The 22,249-nt window shown below is 33.9% G+C and overlaps 1 protein-coding gene across 2 annotated transcripts; it reads left to right on the forward strand.

Moving 5' to 3' along the window:
• Positions 1–70: 70 nt before the first annotated feature.
• Positions 71–20,626, forward strand: LOC124440819. Of its 2 annotated transcripts, XM_046991261.1 has the most exons (24): positions 71–710; positions 1,005–1,104; positions 1,895–2,030; positions 2,154–2,267; positions 2,416–2,523; positions 4,185–4,297; positions 6,130–6,283; positions 8,335–8,590; positions 10,514–10,696; positions 10,937–11,196; positions 11,436–12,194; positions 12,281–12,742; positions 12,815–13,140; positions 13,292–13,522; positions 13,589–13,844; positions 13,907–14,016; positions 14,768–16,399; positions 16,818–16,936; positions 17,354–17,438; positions 17,508–17,532; positions 17,611–17,645; positions 17,785–17,899; positions 19,450–19,903; positions 20,236–20,626. In XM_046991261.1, exons 1-24 carry the CDS (start codon positions 685–687, stop codon positions 20,621–20,623), a joined length of 6,447 nt encoding a protein of 2,148 aa, XP_046847217.1. In that variant the 5' UTR covers positions 71–684; the 3' UTR covers positions 20,624–20,626. The 2 variants fall into 2 exon arrangements, with proteins under 2 accessions (XP_046847217.1, XP_046847216.1); XM_046991260.1 differs by lacking the exon at positions 71–710 and having other exon boundaries at positions 897–1,104; positions 17,159–17,438.
• The last annotated feature ends 1,623 nt before the right edge of the window (positions 20,627–22,249 follow it).

A 22,249-nucleotide genomic window follows, 5' to 3' on the forward strand; every position in this document is an offset into this window, starting at 1 on the left:
AACTTTCTGCACAAAGTTTATTTTGTTTAATAATATTATTTTTGCTTAAGTGTCTCTGCGGGCCGGATTGAGAGGCCCAACGGGCCGTAGTTTGGAGACCCCTGGTCTAGTGTCCACCAGGTGATCACTAAACTTGATAGCGGTATTAGCACACCATTTTCCGTCTTTAGTGTCTGAAGATCAATTGGATGAACTTGATGATCAGTGGAGGCAATTGTTATATGCCACAGACTCTCTTAAAGGCTTGGCTAACTCCCCAACTCAGTTTTGGGATGAGATTAGAGTTATTAATGATGGTAACGGAAATAAAAAGTTTGAACTTCTGGGAAATTTTATGTGCAACCTTCTCGTTTTACCTCACTCATCAGCCTGTGTCGAGAGAATTTTTTTCCATGTTAACATGATAAAGACTCCTCAAACCAACCGCCGGCATTGCTCAACTTTGAGAAACAGACTAATTGCAAAACAAGCTATTGCTCGATAAGGTGCACATTGCTACACATGGGAGCCGTCAACTAAACTTGTAAAAGACGTACAATTTGGTCATTGTCGGAGAGAGTATTTTAATAAACATGGTCAGCGTCAGAAACAGGAAGAAAATGCAACTGATGTTTATGATATTATGAGCGAAGAGATTGTTGAAATAGGGTCTGGTTAGCATGTTTGACAATTTTATGTACTGTTATGTTTCACGAACTTTCCTTGATCATGTAAGAAAATGGTACTAACTATCGTTTTTTATACAATTTTTGATTTGAAGTAATATTAAAACAAAAATGATGCTTTAATGGCGTACCCATGACAAAGGAACTCCCCGGAAACAACTATTTTGCTGTAGCTGGGGGATCTTGGGATATTTTAAAGGATCTTGGGACTTTTATCCCCAAAATCTTGGGAATTTCTATAGTAGTCAGTGGCAACACTGGTGACAAGTTGTTTGTCAATTCAAAGCACATTGAAACGCAATGGTTGCATTTCGATCGTTTTTATTTCATACTTTGTAGTAAATGCACAACGGTAGCTATGCAGTTGATTGCTAACATTGTCTCGGATTTGACAACGAAGCGAAAAAAGCCGTGTTCTAAGTTGTCATGGATTGGACAGGTACTACTGTATTTTTGTGCTTTCTCTCACGATTTTTATTTAGCAGTTGCTTTTTTTTACTCCAATATGCATTTGCATGCTGTTCACTGTTGTGTTTAATTGCACGAAATATTTATTAAATGCTTCAACTTTTGATGAATGTTGCAGCTTTAGCACAGCAATATTGCATTTTGTTTTAAGGCCTAGTTTAAACGTCGAACTTTACATGAACTTTAATGAACCAAATTCATTTAAAACAAAAGATAATGAAGAAGTTCATCTCATTTTCTTTTTTCTTTAATGTATTCAGTTCATGTAAAGTTCATGTAAAGTTTGACGTCTAAACTAGGCCTTAAACAGTGAAACTTAAGGTAGTTCAATTGTGAAGATTGCAAAAAAGAACACTTAAGAAAATTTGACATAGAGTTGTTGAAAAATATATGGTATTTTTTGAATCAACTAATGGTAGATATGAGGTGAACAATGAAAGGGTAAACGTTATTATTCTTAGGTTTTTAAATTGTTATCCTTTCTTGCATGTTTTGTGGGTTTGAGTGAATAATATTTTTGACAACTGACGTAATTATAGTGAACAAAATCTTGTCGAATTTAAATTTAACTAAGATTATGATTAATCCAAAAATATTTTATTTAAAAAATTCAAATTGGGTGAAAGTGATCATGACTAGGGCAACCTGGAGATTTGTTTTAAAATGGGGTGTTATAAAATAAAACTGGTTGAGTTGGCAAGTGTATAAATATCTCATCATTTCACTGTATTTAAATGTTCGTATTTTGTTCCTAAACCTAGGGTAAGGATACTATTCTTCTTCTGGACAAACAACACATCAATGAATTGACAATTTCATCTGGAAAGTTGAGAAAGAAAATTCCGAACATTTATGGATTGATAAATGATGCTTGTGCATTAAATGTGTCTCAAAATGGTAACTATTTAACAAAAATATTATTGCTGTATTTTGTTAAAAATGAGCTTCTTGTCACAACAACAACCATGTTATGGAGCTACATGGCGAAGTGTTTATGTGTTTTTGTGTTTATGTGCTTAGGTGAATATGTTTGTGGGGCATTGTGTGATGGCAAGATATTTCTATGGAATAAAGAAAAAGAAAAAGTTCACTTTATTACAGGTCTACCAAAAGTATTCAACAACAATGATAAAGGTACATTTAACAATTTTGCAATATTTATTTATAAGATTACTCTTTATGTTGCAAAATATGAGAGCTAGACCAGAATTAGATCTTATCACTCAATTCTTCAAAATTTAACAATTCTAGGAGTTTAAATATGTACTTTGCTTCTTTTTAGGTAACGATAAAAACCAAATTTACTTCTCTTCCTGTGGCATGTTGTTGCTTTTAATGATGGGATTTAAAAAGCTGTTTTTATGGCAAAGACATCAAACGTCTGTTACAGGCAAGTGGCTTACAAATCTCAAAACTTATAACCTACAATTAGTAGCCACTTCTAATATTCTTGTTGATTGAGTAATCATTAGCAATTTTATCTTTAATTTTGGCTTTACACTTGGTTTAGAAGTGTTATAAATTAAAAGCACCCCCCTCTCCTCAAAAAATGTTATCTTTTTTGCTTGTTTGAGTAACCGAAAAGTTGTTTACCCTACATATGTAGCAACTAAGAAGTGAATTTAAAACTACAGATATTAATTAACGAATGGAATGAAAACTATGAAAACTTTTTACCCATTACACAAACAGTTAAAATTTTGAGGCTTAGTTCAAAAGAGTTTAAAAAGGTAATTGGAGAGTACTGTAAGATAAAACAATCGAAAATTAATAATATATAAGGTTCCATCATGTTCTTAGTGTCATGGGGGTTTTTAATAACTTTTTCAGTGAAGTAAAAAAAATGAATTTTATTTTAATATGTTGGTGACCATTGCATGTTCTGTTCATTTTCCTGATAATGCTGAGAAATGTTTTTATAACTGCTGTTGCCACTGCATGATGTTCAAATAACGAAATTTATCAACTATCTGGTTTAAGTTTTCATGAGACAAATAAAAGCCTATTGTCTAATAATTGCAGTGCGCCTTGTTCTGTAATAATAAATGTACTTTTCTTGCATTGATTATAATTTTAATTAGTTATAAATGTAAAGTCATTTGTTACGAATGATTGTTATTGTTATTATAAGCACAAAATAATCATTTATATAATATCTGTGCATTTGGTGGTTGATGAAGAGAATGGTTGTTACCATTGGGATTTTATTTACTTCGTATATAGGTAATAGCATGTTTTCAAATGTAATTTGAAAAACTCACTGATGCATGTTTTTTTGAAGACTATTCATGTTGAACAAGTCCAAAGGAGTGAAAGAAATTTGAAAAATTCAGGAGTTCATGTTTTCTAAAGTGCACGAGATTCTGTGCTATGACTTATAAATAATATACGTGCATAGAACTTTTTCTCAATTTCGTTGATTTTCAAATTCAACTTACAAACATTTCAGCAGGTTCTGTATTTAAATCGAACGGTTTGCGTTTTTTGATTTCGTCTTACACACAACTTGCACATAACCACCTATGTAACCAAAACAATGTCTTTTAGCAGCGTTTGTATTTTAGGAAATGTAATGTAGGTAAATGTTCATGAACTTTAGACTCGTCACCAAAAGAAATTTTATATCAAAACTTACTAATTGCTTTTGTTTTCGATAATTAAACTTTTTCCTCCTATGAAATGTTTCATTTGATATGCTCATCTCATTATTCATGTGTGACCAATCAATCAAGAGCACTTTTAAAAAGAGGGAATGGTACGCATTTCCTATTGTTGGCTCTGGTATTTATCAAAAATTGCTCTGCTCTAAATCAATCAAAATGGGGGATTTTTTATGTACATTATTAGGCCATAAGTCATTCTGTTAATGATGAATTGCATTTATATGAAATATCTTGGAAAGTTCTTCTGTTTAGTTTGTAAAATTCTCATGGGATTTGATTTGTATTCAGTTTTCAGTACAGCTACGTATTTAACTCTTTTGTCACGAAAAATAGTCATAACGTATGGTATCAAGCAAAAACTTATTAGTTTCATGTTTAATTTTTTTAGAGGATTCTCATTACCTAAAAGGAACATGGATACAGGTGCATGCTGGGAATTATCTTCTTCCTGATCAATCAAACACAGAAGCAACGTTTGATGTAATATTTTATTCACATGAGGTACACGTTTAAGGATTTATCACACAATAATGATTATACAGAAGGGTCACTCAGGTGTACAACGCGTCCTCATGTCGACCATTATTCCAACCAGATGATTAGGATTTCTCACTTGTTTCCAACCATTCAAATTACCATACGTCAATATTTAATAATGAATTGAAGTATATTTTGACTTAAGAAATAACTTCGGATCATTTGAAAGGTTTGGAAAAAACCCTAATCATCTGGCTGGAATAATGGCGGCCACCATGCGCGGCACGACATGCGCGAGGACAAAAACATCAAAGGTTCCGACACGAGTGACTCTTCTGTATATATGTATTCTATGGGTTTATGATGTTTCTTGCGTTAATTTCAAAAGGATGTACGTATGCGTAGATGTGGGTAGACATGCATCAATGCAGTTCCAATGGTGTATATTTAACATACATAAAATTATAAAACACGCTTATGAAAAAAATTTTACAAACCAAATAAAACTATTATCACTTTGTTGACTTTGTTAGACACATTTTTTCAAGAAATATGACAAATGCACTCACTTTTTAACGTTCTTATTATTGTATACTCATGTTTAAATTGTGCAAGACAATGTTAGACAATATATAGACAAATTTTAACCACTAATTCATTGCCATTTTGAAGGATATTGAGATAAAGACTAAGTCTTCTACAAGCAATCTGTCAAAAGCTTTGTGAAGAATATGAAACTTTGTAAATTAGACGTGAAATTTAATTCCATTTGAAGGCAATGAACAGACATTGTTGACCATTGTAAAAACAATATTATACAGCTGTATCAATATTTTTGTGCCGACAGGACGTATTGATTTGGGTTTACTATTTTTTGAATAACATTTGATGAAATTATATTGCTGACAAATCGATGGGTCAAGTCTCTTGTATTATTCGCCCAAAGGAAATGTATTTGATGTTTGTGATCATCCGCGAAGCTGATATATGTATAATATCTTTAACTATTTGAAATAAAACTGTAGGACTTGTAATACATGCAAACGAAACGTTTTTAGGATTTATCGACCCTAACTTTGTTTGTATGTTTATTGTACAACAGTCAAGTTATAAAAAGCAGTATCATGGAAGTTGGTCGGCTGTCTACTTTTTTTGCAATATAACATACACGTAACAATGAACTTTGCCAACCATTTTTATGCTTTTCTTATGCAAACATGAAAACGTAATGCTATTTTATAGCTCTAAAACATTGCATGATGTATTAGGAGATACGTATTGACTACGTTAAATACTTTACACCCTACATCTTATAATTACTGTCTGAGGTGTACGTAGTTTACTATTAACTGTCATAACTATAAGTCTTCTTTTATTCTTTGCGATCTTCTTAATAAAACTTGTTGAATCTTTGTTGATTTTTCTTCTGGTGAAATATAATGTTCACCGTCATTGTTGTCAGACAAAACGGTTTCAAAGTTTTTGTTCTTTTGGAAAAGCATTGAATTTGGGGTTTATGTTAATGGCAAGCTTAGCAGAGACCATGTTTCCCTCCGGAGCATCATCTCTCAAAGCCTTTAGATGAAATGGTGTTGTTATTTTTATGTCTGTTGTAAAACGAGTATTGCTCTCTCCCTTTTCCAACTCACTACCTTTACATTCAGTGGATGGTCAACGTATTTCTTCAACTTTTTATTTTCCTACAATCCTACCCTTTCCTAAACTTGAAGAACTTCTTCATCTTTTTATCTTCCTACCCTTTCATAAACTCAAGGTATTCCTTCATCTTTTGATTTTCCTACCCTTGCCTAAATTTCACGTCGAGATTTTATTTTATCTATAACTTAATTTTTTAGATTATCGGTAGCTGTGGTCTTTTATCGTACGTCTTTAACAAAGGAACAGAACTTGTTGTCACGACGCTTCATATAAAGTCTCAAGACCAAAACGATAAAACCATTGTAGATGATGTCATTATTAATACAGATGGGGAGAAGATGTCACGTGAAGGTGTGTATAGGACATCGATGGTTGCTGAGGGATGTTTCAAACGTCGCATTTTATATAAGCTGAGTGCACTTAACACAAAAGATAATGACAAATTTTAGCTCATTTTCTTTTGTCTTCAACGTATTCGGGGCATGTAAAATGTGACGTTTGAAACGGGCCTTACAGTTGGGAATTAAAATCGAAAAGAATCCTGACCATAATGCCTTTATCATGTACTTCAATTGCGATTTCCGTTTGTTTTGTCAATTTTAACTGTATCGATTAGTTGCCTTTTCTGGAAGCATTTCGGAAATTACCACCTTACTGGATTTATTAGAGTGATTTAGCAAACATGACGTTTCTTCTAAGACGCCGTAAAAATGGCGTGGCATATGCGCCTTTTACTTCCGGTTCAATCTACGACGGCAGTCGTCTTGACGACGACGACGTGAAAACATATAATTTGACGTCGTATCGACAACGGCTGAAAAAACATAATTTTTAGACAAAATAAGAAAATATCCTTGATATTTGCATGTTAAAAGATTATATAGGCCTACATATAATCATTTGAGAAAAAAGAGTGCGAATATTTTGTTTCCTAAAGCGAAAAAAACAAACAAATAAACAACGCGGGGTCTGCTCTAATTTCGGGGGTTTCCTCGGAGTCAAAACAATTTTAGTCACAAAGCCATATGTCGATGATTTTGCTTTTATTTATAATTTTATTGAATTGAATATACTACAGTATATTTTTGATATCAAAAAATTAGTTTAAAATTAACGGAAAACACGATTCAGCAGGAAAAATGCCGAAATGGATGAAACTTGTTTCATACTATCATTGGACGAAGTCCTACAAAAGGTTTGCTAAATCATAAATACTTTACGATGTGGTGGCGTCCTAGACCCAGATCCCTCGCAAAAAATTGACGACGTCTTAGACGAAACGTTGTGTTTGCTAAATCACTCTATTCTTACTTAAGAACTGCAAAAAGCGTTCGAAAAACATCAAATTTCTGCGAATAGTTGTCGAAAATCGATATTGGCAAAAATCTAGTGGATGCCATCATACCAACAGTTTCAAAAATAAATATATAAGACTTAAATTGCTGTCACACATGTGTTAGAACGCCTGAAGGTTTTTTCACATTGTGAAAGTATCAGAAAACGAACGATCAAAAGCTTTCTTGTTTATATTTTACTACAAAAAGGATTTCTTTGCAGTGAATGTTAAATTCAAAACGAACAGAATTAAACGGCATAAAGTATATTATTATACTAAACAATGATATAGTTTCACGTACAATTACGGCTAAACATGCCCTCGCCATTTGGACTTGCGCTATTTCGCTGCAGTTGATCGAAATTGAAATGGATGAGTTATAATTTATTTTGACGAACGCTGGATCTGCTACTAAATCAGGTTCTGGTGCATCCAAATTGTCGTTTCCATGATTATGGACTTCAACCTCCCTCCTCTGCAGAGACTTCGACTTGCATTTGTATTTACATTTATTCAAACAGTACTATTCGTCCAGCAAACTGTGCATGCTTAATGGGATAAACCATTTACTCCAAATTTAGTGCTAGTAGACTCAGTTGGTTGTTGCACTAGAAAGTTGCTTGAGACGGCTGCGCGTGCTCAGATTCATTTTATATTTTGTTACTTGCGTTGCTAGTAAGTCTGAAATTGGTGCTAGAACTTGATCGAGAGGAGTGTACATGATTAGAAACAAGAAAACAACTAGTTATTCGTACTAAAGCTTGTTATAAGTTTTATTTAAAATATTTTTATTTGCCATGAAATTAATGGTGTTTATCCTCATGATATATGAAATTAAATGGCAGTTAACGGAGAAATAATAAATGTATGAAACATTTTATTCAAAGTACCAGTCAAAATGTAGTGTTTTTAACTTTGCACTATCCATAGTTATATGTACAAAATAATTACCATAAATTAGCCAAATTTGTGTCGTAGATAAGATACATGTTTGGCTGAATAATGATTGTACACTTTCTTTACAGATAATTTTCTTTATCAAATAGTTGTTTTTTACTTCGTCCAGTCCTAGAAAATGTGAAAGTCGATATTTTATGGCAATCGTTTAGTCGACCATTGTACACTATAACTCCTGCTACCCGACTTATTAAAGGACGTTGTATTTACGTGTGTCGATATTCACCTGACGGTCAAATCTTGGCTGTTATTTTAAATCAAAAACTTGCTAAAGACACAAGACTGTTGCTCTGTTCAAGTTTTCATTCAACATCCTGTATTATAAACATGAAATTTTGTGGTGGTTGTAATACGTCAACAGGAAGGTAAAAGAAATCATTACATTTAAAATTATTATAAATAATGCTTCATTTCATATTGCAATAGTCCTCAACAATAATCTATATAATACTATCCAAGACAAAAAAAAAGACTACAAGAATTGAGTCACTTTGTTAGGATATCCATGTAACAACTGTTTATAGAATATTAGTTTTTTCCATGTTTTGCATGTGTACCTTATATTTGTTGGAAAAATATTCAATTAGGTTTTTTTTTGTTAAAAGAAAGACTGCGGTGATAAAAAGTGCGTTGTATAGCAGCGCTTCTAAACAGGAGGATGTACAACGAGGTCAAATTTGTAGTGCAACGGTCATTGACATCTGATCTTTTTACTAATTGTTGACATAAATATTCATACGCTGCACCATTTAGGCACTGGCTAGCACTTCAAGTTTCTCGTTTATATTTTTTCGTATTTTTCAAAACCGACCTTTAATGACGTCTACAATTGTAGAAGCTATTATTTGTATATATGACGTCATGCCTACAGATATCGAGAACATTTGTAAATATGACATCGTTATTACAGATATCTAGAATATTCGTAAATATGACGTCATAATTACAGATATCGAGAATATTAGTAAATGTGACGTCGTAATTACAGATATCGAGAATATTCGTAAATATGACGTCATAATTACAGATATCGAGAATATTAGTAAATGTGACGTCGTAATTACAGATATCGAGAATATTCGTAAATATGACTTCATAATTACAGATATCGAGAATATTAGTAAATATGACGTCGTAATTACAGATATCGAGAATATTCATAAATATGACGTCATAATTACAGATATCGAGAATATTTGTAAATATGACGTCATAATTACAGATGTCGAGGATATTTGTAAATATGACGTCATAATTACAGATATCGAGAATATTTGTAAATATGACGTCGTAATTACAGATATCGAGAATATTAGTAAATATGACGTCGTAATTACAGATATCGAGAATATTTGTAAATATGACGTCATAATTACAGATATGGAGAATTATTTGCAGGTAATCGACCAATCACTAGTGACATTGTCTACACAGTGAATAATAGCAGTAATTATTCAAATTGCAAGGTTTTGAAATTTTTGAAGCCGGCGAATATTACAAGCAGCTGTGCGAAACCATAGCGATAAATAGAAGTTGTACGTTTGTCAAGACTAGACGTCGAATAACTTGTTTTAGTAATTTTTTATTCAAGATTTTTTTGCGAGATTGATATGCTCTAAACTTGACATACAAGATGATATGGTTTTTGTAACACGCTCATCGAAGTAAGATTTTAAGCAAATGTCATTCCCAAATCTTTTGCATAGTGAACGGGGATAAGTTTCATGTTTATTAAAACAAAGAAAGGTCTGGCCTTTTTGAGATAATGGGACGACTACCAAATATCATAATTTTAGTCTTGGAAACATTTAAAAAATTGTTTTAAAAATAACAAATACCATGGTGAATGGTCAAAAAAAAACTTAATAGTTCTAAAAGAACAGTTTGAAATCTGAAAGACACGGTGGATTTCGGCAGACTCAGTGATCAAGTTTCAACGTCTACTAAATGAGAACTTCAAAATCATGCGATATTTATTATGGTAAGAAAAAGTTAATGTAATTTCTAAAACGCTTGAAACGGAGATAAATTATCCTTTGGTTGCCAGAGGACGGGATCAGTCAACTTAATTTGTACAGACTCCATGACGCGTAACTGAAATTTAATTGTGAGGACATTTAAATATGTGTGATGCTCGCTATCCTGTGCAGGTTGTTATCATTATATGTTAAATCAAAGGCACAACCTGGTTATCGTGTAGTCACCACTGTCTATAGCAGCTCTTTTATACAGATTTATATTAGCTAACAATTTTCACATTTATTTTTTGTATTTGTATTTGTTTCTAGGTATTGGTGGGTAAGTGATCTTGCCTGGAGCAATGATTGCCTTTATTTGATTGGAATTACTCGAAATGGTGGAGTTTTTATAACAACAAAATATGGCGAACCTCTTCAACTAATGTTCATTAGAAATGGTGTTGAACTGGGACCGAGTCATTTTATTTCATTACATCCTCGTGTTAATTTAAGGTGATTATTATTACATTAAATCTCTTTGAATTAATTTTCTTGTTTGATATTCTTCGTTAAACTGTTGTAAATAGTTGAAATACAGAGAAACTAACGTTATATTTTGGTTTGAAACCTACAAAATAATAATTACATTTCTTTCGTTTTATAGTTTTTGTCATGCATGTCAAGCGACTTTTGTTTGTAACTTTAGGAGTTGGAAAACTTTGCTTGCGAGCAACTTTCTTTGTTTGTTTTCAGAACTTTTGTAGAAAATAACCCTTCTGAAAATTCCGATGTTTCCTCTGGCTCAGAAAGAAATTTCTATCATCAAAAGTTTTCAGTTGCTGTTCACAATTCATGTTTTCTCATGTTGTGTTCTGATGGTTATAACATAACTGTAATCGATCTATCGAACGTACCAAAATGTGCTCAAATAATCAAATACTTTTCTCAAGATATATTACACCTTCTCAGTGGTCACTTCAATGACCTGCAATCTGAAAGTCGTCGTTATCCAGGTGAGCTTAAAATGAGCTATGTGAATGAAATCGATAGTAGTGGCTGTCTCGACTTAATGTTTTGTAGATGGTTGAACTTATTGCAATATGCGTTGTACGTATTTATACATTGTTTGAATAATCAGTATTTGACAAATATTTTGCCATATATCTCGAGAAGAACTCGATAAAAAAGTTTTTTTATAGTTCGTTAAATTAAAATAACTTATATTTTTTCTTTTGTTTTTAATATTATTTAGATATTGATAAAGACCGTGATGCACTGACTTTGACATTTTATAATGTCGTTCAGGATGAGCTAGACATGAGTGAATCAGACCGTATAACCAACATAATAAGAGCAAAGTTTGTTTTATTACAGACGTTAGGAATTGCCACGTCACACTCCCACAAATGGTCACGTGATATGTTTCCTGAAATAAGTCTCATTGTTTATTGTCTAGAGCAGTTCATCATATATATACTGCAGAATGAAAAGAATGTTGATGCACATTCTGAAGATATTGTGAAGTTTTTTATTTCATGTTGTGAAACATTTCGATGGGATATCGTTTACCAAAATTGTCAACGTTTGCTCGTTCAAATCATTCATCTTTTCATTCAATGTTGCCTCAGCTTTGGCAAACTACCATTCCAAAAAACGACCCATTTATGTATGAAACTATTGCGTATTGGTGAAACATATCTGAAGGATGTGTATACTTGGTCAGCTGTGACTAATCGAGCAACATTTCATTTAAACGGAGATTGCTATGAAACTGCCCTTGGTGTCAATAGTGAAAAATCAGACATGCCTTTTTCTGGTGTAATTACGGAGTGTACCTTGAACCAGTCATGGCTGAGACTATATCAAGTTGTTCTTGAAAAGTTTCAGTCCATTGGAAGGGAAATATCACAGGAGAATCTTTTTAATATAATATGTTTCATTCAGAAAAAGTTGCAGACATTCGATTTACATCGAAATCTCACAGCAAAATCTCAGAGGAAAATAAATGAAGGTGGTTGCAATGACTTCTCACTTGTTTTTCAAAATGCTTGAGTGTAAACTATTTTTTAGTCTAATTTTATATTTCAATTCGTATAGGCCACACCATGTGTTCGAAGAGTGAATATGTGGAAACTAAAGTTGTGTTACGGCAATGTTTTGGTGAAAATTGCAAAGATTTTGTTTACAACAATTCAACGTCGTTTACTGATACCAATACTTTGCTCTCTGTATTATATATGTACTTTGAGAATTACGATCTTAAAGGAGCTATGACATTTGTTCTTTCCTTTATCGATACATCATCTCATGACATCAACCTGGAGCATTTACTTCTGACGGGAGATTCCTTGATACAGAAAGAAGAAATGAAAATAACGGAAAAATCTTCCTTAAAGATACTACAATTGTCCATGTCAGTGAAATATCCAATCATTTGGCTTACTAATATACACGCCAGGCCTTTGGTGCAACAGTTAGCAATTTTCATGTCATATTATTTTACGAATCACCCGATAAATCTTCCCTCACATTTTAAGTCAAGCGCTTCATTACAGCATGGTAGGTGTACAAACATTTAAATCAATCAAAATGTACTCCGTTTTTTTATCGTTTACTGTCAAAATATTTCAGATTGGAAAAGTGGAAATTACGTGCAACCACTTTGTCAAAAGCGACTCACAGAAGTGATCAGTAGGCAGAAACTTGAGAAGCTGTGGACTGCTGATCATACTATGGAATTGCTAGTTATTTCAGGTCTCATTGGTGAGGCTTCGTGGTTTGCAAATTGTCTCGGGGATTGGAAAATAGCGTTACTATTGGCTGTTGTTCATCAGTACAATACAAAGAACGAATTGACTTTGGAGAAAACACCGTATGATTATGTACTTGTGCCTCAAGCCGAAGATTTAATGAAAGAGAGGATCAATGCAATCCTAAAAATGTCTGAAAACACTTCGGTAATGCAGTAATATTTATTGAGTTGGAAACATTACAATCAGGTTGCTGTGTCAATATTTCCGTATTACTTTCCACGTACAACATGTCAGACACATAAGCCATAAGCCAAAATTTGAAGCTGTTTACGCTATAAAAATCCTATTTTTTCAGGGATTTGATGATGGAGGAGCGCGTGAAATTTATCATCATAAAGATATAAACAATCTACAAAATGTTCTGGAAGCAAGTATTATAGCACAATTGGATCTTGTCCCCCAAATCATTCATCATTTAGTAGTGATGTTACGTCATAATGTTGCCAAATTTCATTGGATGGTCCCTTCAGCTGTATATTTACCGATGCCACCTTTATTTTGCCCACAACCTCAAAGGAATCTTCGGGTTAATTTATTGTGCATTAACTGAATTCTTTATGTGAAAGAGGTTGACATTATAGTATATATTTAGGATATTTATGACGATGAAACTCGTGAAGAAATCAATCTAAGAACTGAAGTCGCTGTTATTATTCAAAAGATTCTCGCTGTATTAAAGGCTTCATCATCGTACTTGTATTGTGCTCAGGAATATTGTAAGCTTGTTATACGTATGTACAATGAGTGTCAATCAACGTGTGACGTCATTGATGATGAAAGAATTCCTGAGGTAATTCAAGAATTCATAACAAGTGAAGGAGTTGACATGGCTGCTGCAAATCCTCTAGGTATAATATCTCATTCATGTATTACTTTTTCTTCATTCAATACTTTAAACAAGTTTTTTCAGTTATGGCGAGTTTTGAGGAATTCTGTGGATTGATGTGGTTGCTTCATGTCAGAGACGCACTTGCATTATCTTCAAAGAAATACAAACATTTCATTCAACATGTTTCTTTGGTAGGTTCAAACCTTCCTAAACAAGCATTTATTGTTGTAGAAATGTCGCGTTAATCATTGTTTGTTTTTTATTTCCACTTAGTATATTGTTCATTATTGTGTAAAAATGTTTTGGATTTATTTTAATTGTAAATTTGGTAAAAATTATGTTCGTAGTAATTATTTTTAGCTCAGCGTATGAAGCTGCATTTACAGTATTTCTAGAATACCTATATAGCTTGCCTGCATTATGGTTTTTTGATTTTATTGCCTTATGCTTTAAAGCATCTCCTTTGAGCATTTTTCTTCCCTGTTTACCCAAGGTAAATTTCGTCTTTCTCTTTCTCTTTTCCCCATATAGGAGCATGTTTATAGGAGTATGTGTAAACTAAAATCTACTTTAATACATTAGCCACATTTCATCAACATTTCGTTTAAATTCCCATGAATGGTGTACCATACATGTCATTTAAAAAGGCTGCATCATTGAAATTTTCGAGGTTTTGAACCCCAACATGCCCTTATGATTTAATTTATCATAATAAAAATGAAACTGTGTCTGTGAACTCAGGGGACTCAGGTCATTTCTTCCCATGTGAATAAATGGACCTCATGCTTGGTTAAGGGGGGGGGGCGTATTTTTGTCGTACTGTCTGTAATTTAAGCGCGATTTATTGTTGATAAACGGCAAATGCTAAGTTTAAATTTCTTATTATAAGTATTATAATCCCGCTGTATTGTAAAGTTGTGTACATTTTTCTTGTATTTTTAGAATCCTAATGAAGAGGAAAGACAACAAATAGTTTCACATTGTGAACAAGTTTTACAATGGTTGGAAAGATTCTGCATATTTTCTCGTTTTCTCGATGCTAATGACGACATTGTTAATGGAATTCTAACGATTCTTTCTCAGCTTCCTATAAACATTAAAAATGTGGATATTTTAGCCAAGTATTTTCACACATCATTAATATCAAACGTCTCTGCTGATGAAAAACTTAAAAGATTGACTAGAAAAATACGAAATATGGCTGACAGTAGTCTTGCTGCTAGATTTCAAGTGCAGTGCGAGAAGCAAAGGAAAAACAAGGAGAAAAATTACTCTCAACAAAAAGACTACACAATCATGGATAATGTTCGCAAGTTTTTAATGAATGGTGACCATTGGGATTCCTACCTTCATTTCCTTGATACATTCTACATGATCACATTAGCAAAGGATGTCAATTCTAAAGATTACAAAGCTTTACCATTAATTTTTCCTTATAGAAGTATAGCAAATTTAGAGTTGGATTCAGTCGTGGCAGAACCTTCGTCAAGAGATTTTGCAGCTCAACGTAGTCAAAGCTTTAGAGACATAACGAAAAGCAATGAATCATCGTTAAGTGAGCATCCTACACCCTTTCATCGCAGCCATAGTTTAAGTAACATATCGAACATGAAAACGTGGAATTTTACTGAGAAACTTCACAAGTTTCTTCCAACATTGTTGTGGCTAAAACGCTGGTGTACGAATGATGAACAAACTACTGCCAGTAATGCTAGAAAGGGGAGTTTCTTAAATATTCCTGCATCGCTTAGTGCAATAAGAGTTCAATTACCTTTAAAATTAGTTGTGAATTCGTTATGGCAATTTGATCACAACAAATATAGCTCGACAAAACATCAACATTATTGTTCATTATCAAACAAGAGAAAAGTGTCTAAGAAAAGAAATAAACGCACAAGACACAATCTTAACGAACATCTGCAACAGTTGGAGCACGAAAGTTTTATTAAAGATGAAGTTGCTGACTCTCGAGCTACCTCACTAAAATGTGTTGTGAAGGAAGATAGAAATGTTAGCAATAAAAGTAACTTATCGAATATCGTAAATAGAAGTGAGCTTCAAGGTGTTTGTTCGAATTTTGTTCAATCTCTTGGTTTTGTTGATGAGCAGAACAATCGTGGAGATTTTGGTTGCGATCCTTCGAATGAGAATGAGTATGACAACAAAGCTGTTACGAAAAACTTTACGGCTGACTGTAAAGAAGAGTCTGCTGAAGATAAAGATGTACAAGATCACATAAAGTTGAATTTTGAGAACATTGATTGTAACAAAAAACTTGCTGAGAGGAGTCAAGATCACCATAAGTTAAATGCTCAAAACTTGGATAGTGACAAGCAACCCGATGAATGTGATCAAACAATGGTACAGGATTGTGTTAAGGTCGCTGTTGAAAACGTGTTCATTAATCTCGAACAAAAAACGAAAAAAGAGACCGATGGTTTGCAGACAAATGACTTTGGTGAAATGATGGACAAAGGAGAATTCCTTGCTATGAGTAATAATTTTGCTCATAAAATTTCAAAACCTTGCTTGTCATGCCATTTAGAAGATGTAGTTGTGGTGAAACTTCACGAGGTATCAGCTATTAACAATCACATTGTTAGCAAACTGTCAAACCATGAAAAAAATGTTGAGGAATGCTCGGATTATATGCCTGAAGTTTTTAGAGAAGCAAATGCTGTTTCTCCATGTAATGGTAGTTTTCCGACCATTCCATCTCCATTTAACATATCGTACAATGAATCTAATCTTGGTGATTTCTCTTTGTTAACCTTTCCTGTCTCCACTTGTGACAAGAATGTAAGTTGTTTTTCACTGCTTCGTACTACTTTCAAATAATTTTTGATTATTTCACAATTCCAAAGCTTGTTTATTTATTTTGCCTTTTTAACTCGAAATTTTTAAATTTTGTAAAAAGTGGCGTTTTAAGAACGAAACAGAGTTACTTAAGTATCATATAACACGATATATATTTTTTATTCGACCAATAAAGATCCATGAATATGTGGCAAGTGACCGCTCAGTAGGAAAAAGATCGACTCGCTTTGATGCTGTTGAAAATAATTTGATGACGACTCTTCAGGCAGGTTCATCTGGTTCAGACTCATTAAGGTAATCTTTTGTCCTTTTAATTTTGAACTTTCGATATGTTATTGAAGTAAAAATCATCCATGAGACAAAAAGAAAGAGTATTTCTAGTTTATGGAAACTTTAGTATTATCCTTAATGCATAAAATCAAAGATTTCATTTTTACCTAGAGTAAATTTCAACGGTTTGCGTCTTTAATCATTTTTTTTTTACTTTTTTTGCGTGCGGAATTTATCAATTTTTAGCGTGGGGGAAATACACAATGATGTTATTTCTGACAAAGAATTATCTCGTGGCACATCCTCAAGCAGCTCCCTTCAAACATTGAAACATGTTCGGTGCCAAAAATATGGTGACAAGTATAAACATAAGAAACGAAACCGATATAAAAAATATAATAAAGAAATGCAAGTCAGAAATATGATTTCTCTGATTGACAGTTCCAGCTCATCACAATCACGAGTAGTTAAAGACGAGTCTTGGCTTCGAAAAATTATACGATCAGAAGTGAAAAAGCTGAAAAAGGTTGTATGAATCTTTCAACATTGTTTGTCAAATATTTTTACTCTTATGATTTGTGTATTTATGTTTTAGATTCAAAATGATGGTCCGATTTCAGGTTGTTTTACTAATTTTAATCGATTTTAATATCTTGTAAAACGTTAATCTATTTTTAATTGTTTAATTTCCTCTTCAGGTCCTATTACTGCTGAGAATTCAAATATTATCAAGGTATTTGGGTTTATCAACTTTTTTTTTCTGCGAAGACCGATAAGATTCTGATTATATCATCGAAAGGCCTTACCCAGCATGCATTTTATTTGAAAATTCTTAAAATTTGTCTTTGAAATTTTGAGTTTATTTCATTCAGGAGAATTATGATGATGTTGCTGTTGAGGAAAATCATCTTAAAAGAAAAGTTCGAAAAAGCACAAGGAAAAAATTGAATAAAAAGTCAAGTAAATTCCGTAATTTTGTCTTAACAGGTAGCAAACTAACACTTTCTTATGTATGGTAATGTGACGATTTTTACTGTTTCGTCCGGTTACTTGTTGCTTTTGTCGGTTTGTGTTTTGTTTTGTATGTTGCTTATAGTTTTGTTTATGAAGTTTCTAGGGTAATTGTTTTTAACAAATGTGGAGTATAAGTAGTTGCGTTCTGTTTTCTTGGCTTCTTAGGTGTTACAATGAGTGTTTATCCTGTTAAAAATTGTTCGAATGCAGCTTAGTTTGTGTTGTATTATGTGATTGCTGTTGAAATCGAGTATTTGGTCTGTATGGGTGGTTTTGCGGTATACTTGTGTGTTTAGTGTACCGTCATCTGTTCTGGTTAGTAGGATGTCGGGGAAAGTAAATTGTTTGACTTGCTCTTCGTCTTTAGTGAAGCTTATGTTCTTTGTGGTATTGTTTATGGTGTGTAGGATTTGTTCAGTTTTGTCTCTCTTGACTATGGCTAAGATGTCGTCGACATATCTTTTCCATAGTATGATGTTTGTGTTGTTTGTGACTGATTGTGTTTCTAAGTGTTGCTTGACGGCTTCTGCGAGGAAGGTGGATAGTGGTGACCCCATTGATGTGCCTGAAATTTGTCTGTAGTATGTATTTTGGAAGGAGAGTTCAGTGGAGAGGCAAAGGTTGAGTAAGTCTAGGATGTCATTTTTGTCTAGTTGTGTTGTAGCTTGCCAAGTTTTGTCGTTTGTGAGTAGTTCGTTTGTAATTTGTTTGGCTATGTCTAGTGGTATGGATTTGAAGAGTGATGTCATGTCGTAGGATATCATGATTTCGTCTGGTCGTACTGACGAGGAAAGTGGTGGCATTTCTGATGGTGTGAGGTGAATTTTTGACTAATGGATACAGAATGTTATAAAGATATTTTGAAAGTTCATACCTTGGTGATCCTAAAAGCGATACGATAGGTCGAAGCGGGTTGTTTTCCTTGTGGATTTTCGGTAGTCCGTAGAATTTTGCGGTGGATGCGTCATTTGGTCGGATTCTTCTGTAATCGTTTTCGGTCAGTTTCTTTTTGTCTTTTTGTTGTTTCAGTTACTGGTTAATGTGGTTGGTTGTCGTTTTGCTGGGGTCTGCGTGGAGAGGTTCGTAGGTGGTGGTTGATGTGGTTGTGGTCGTTTTGCTGGGGTCTGCGTGGAGAGGTACCTAGGTGGTGGTTGATGCGGTTGTGGGCATCTGATATGAGGACGTTTAACATACGGCGGCCGTTTGATTGTGCAATTTGTTGAGCGTGAGTTGTTTTTAATGGGGGTCGGTAGTTGATACTGTTTGGTAGGATTCGTTGTTGTTTGCATTTGTGTAGGAAGTTAAGCTGCTCCAACGTTGATGACTCTTTGCGTGCAAATAATTCCCATTTTCCTGTTCTTCTGAGAATATCTATCCCATATGTCGGTTTTATACTTTCAAATTTTTTATTAATTTTTTGAAGTTTTGATAAAGATTTGCACATAGTGGGATATTTTGATGTTTATTTTTTTATCTTTAATGTTGTTAGTAAAATTGTGAGCAAATGTAGCTGCTTTTTGCAGATATTAAAAGCTCAGACGATGATACAAGTCCATTATCAAAGAATATTACTGAACAGCCAGCAACATCATCAGGAAAATTCATTATGTATCCTAACGATCAACCAAAAGCAAGCCAAAAAAAGTCATGTGATACGGAAATTGCCAATCATGATTTTATGGGAAGCTCTTCTCGAATGATTTCAGCCGTTAATTATCAGCTACCTAATGTTCTTCCTTCGTACTATTGGTCGAATTGCCCTCCTCGGCTGTGTTCGCATATGGGGATTGATGAAGAAAGTCACTTGAAAGATTGTACCCTGTCAACCAAAACTGCCGATATTTTAGAAGGAAATGAAGATAAACGAAGAAATTATATTACCAATGCTACTGCTCTGATACAGACTGAAGATATGTTAAATGAACAAAATCATTTTCATAAAATATTTTCTACCATTGAAATTCCAGCTCAATTGAGGTATTTAAACGTTTCAGACTGACCTTAAGTTTCTAATTTGGACATGTTCAAAGCGATGGTGTTGTAGTTTTCAGTTGGATTGTGTGCGCAGTTACATTTGTAGTAATAAAATAGCGTTACATTAGGAAATAGATCTGGTCATCGTGAGGTGAAGGGGGGGGGGCATGCTCATTATATGATTCGTAAATGAGCTGAACACGGCATATCATGTATTTATAAATATTGCTCACCACGTGACTATATAATTAAACATTTCTTGCTTTACCCAAACAATCTTTCTTTGTTTGTAGTTGAAATGAGTGTTGTTTAAGTTATAACTTGTTTTTATTTAGACTTTGCGACGATACAAACAACCTGAGCATAAATGAACAACATGGAACACCTGAAGTCTCTGTTTCACGTTTGATCAATTCTACTGTGAATAATAAGGAACAACATGGAACACCTGAAGTCTCTGTTCCACGTTTGATCAATTCTACTGTGAACAATAAGGAACAACATGGAACACCTGAAGTCTCTGTTTCACGTTTGATCAATTCTACTGTGAACAATAAGGAACAACATGGAACACCTGAAGTCTCTGTTTCACGTTTGATCAATTCTACTGTGAACAATAAGGAACAACATGGAACACCTGAAGTCTCTGTTTCACGTTTGATCAATTCTACTGTGAACAATAAGGAACAACATGGAACACCTGAAGTCTCTGTTCACGTTTGATCAATTCTACTCTGAACAATAAGGAACAACATGGAACACCTGAAGTCTCTGTTTCACGTTTGATCAATTCTACTGTGAACAATAAGGAACAACATGGAACACCTGAAGTCTCTGTTTCACGTTTGATCAATTCTACTGTGAACAATAAGGAACAACATGGAACACCTGAAGTCTCTGTTTCACGTTTGATCAATTCTACTGTGAACAATAAGGAACAACATGGAACACCTGAAGTCTCTGTTTCACGTTTGATCAATTCTACTGTGAACAATAAGGAACAACATGGAACACCTGAAGTCTCTGTTTCACGTTTGATCAATTCTACTGTGAACAATAAGGAACAACATGGAACACCTGAAGTCTCTGTTCCACGTTTGATCAATTCTACTGTGAACAATAAGGAACAACATGGAACACCTGAAGTCTCTGTTCCACGTTTGATCAATTCTACTGTGAACAATAAGGAACAACATGGAACACCTGAAGTCTCTGTTCCACGTTTGATCAATTCTACTGTGGACAATAAGGAACAACATGGAACACCTGAAGTCTCTGTTCCACGTTTGATCAATTCTACTGTGAACAATAAGGAACAACATGGAACACCTGAAGTCTCTGTTCCACGTTTGATCAATTCTACTGTGAACAATAAGGAACAACATGGAACACCTGAAGTCTCTGTTTCACGTTTGATCAATTCTACTCTGAACAATAAGGAACAACATGGAACACCTGAAGTCTCTGTTTCACGTTTGATCAATTCTACTGTGAACAATAAGGAACAACATGGAACACCTGAAGTCTCTGTTCCACGTTTGATCAATTCTACTGTGAACAATAAGGAACAACATGGAACACCTGAAGTCTCTGTTTCACGTTTGATCAATTCTACTGTGAACAATAAGGAACAACATGGAACACCTGAAGTCTCTGTTTCACGTTTGATCAATTCTACTGTGAACAATAAGGAACAACATGGAACACCTGAAGTCTCTGTTCCACGTTTGATCAATTCTACTGTGAACAATAAGGAACAACATGGAACACCTGAAGTCTCTGTTTCACGTTTGATCAATTCTACTGTGAACAATAAGGAACAACATGGAACACCTGAAGTCTCTGTTCCACGTTTGATCAATTCTACTGTGAACAATAAGGAACAACATGGAACACCTGAAGTCTCTGTTTCACGTTTGATCAATTCTACTGTGAACAATAAGGAAAAACATGGAACACCTGAAGTCTCTGTTCCACGTTTGATCAATTCTACTGTGAACAATAAGGAACAACATGGAACATCTGAAGTCTCTGTTCCACGTTTGATCAATTCTACTGTGAACAATAAGGAACAACATGGAACACCTGAAGTCTCTGTTTCACGTTTGATCAATTCTACTGTGAACAATAAGGAACAACATGGAACACCTGAAGTCTCTGTTCCACGTTTGATCAATTCTACTGTGAACAATAAGGAACAACATGGAACACCTGAAGTCTCTGTTTCACGTTTGATCAATTCTACTGTGGACAATAAGGAACAACATGGAACACCTGAAGTCTCTGTTCCACGTTTGATCAATTCTACTGTGGACAATAAGGAACAACATGGAACACCTGAAGTCTCTG

The sequence above is a fragment of the Xenia sp. Carnegie-2017 genome, unplaced genomic scaffold (assembly GCF_021976095.1).
Source record: "Xenia sp. Carnegie-2017 unplaced genomic scaffold, XeniaSp_v1 HiC_scaffold_2, whole genome shotgun sequence".
Lineage (NCBI taxonomy): Eukaryota > Metazoa > Cnidaria > Anthozoa > Malacalcyonacea > Xeniidae > Xenia > Xenia sp. Carnegie-2017.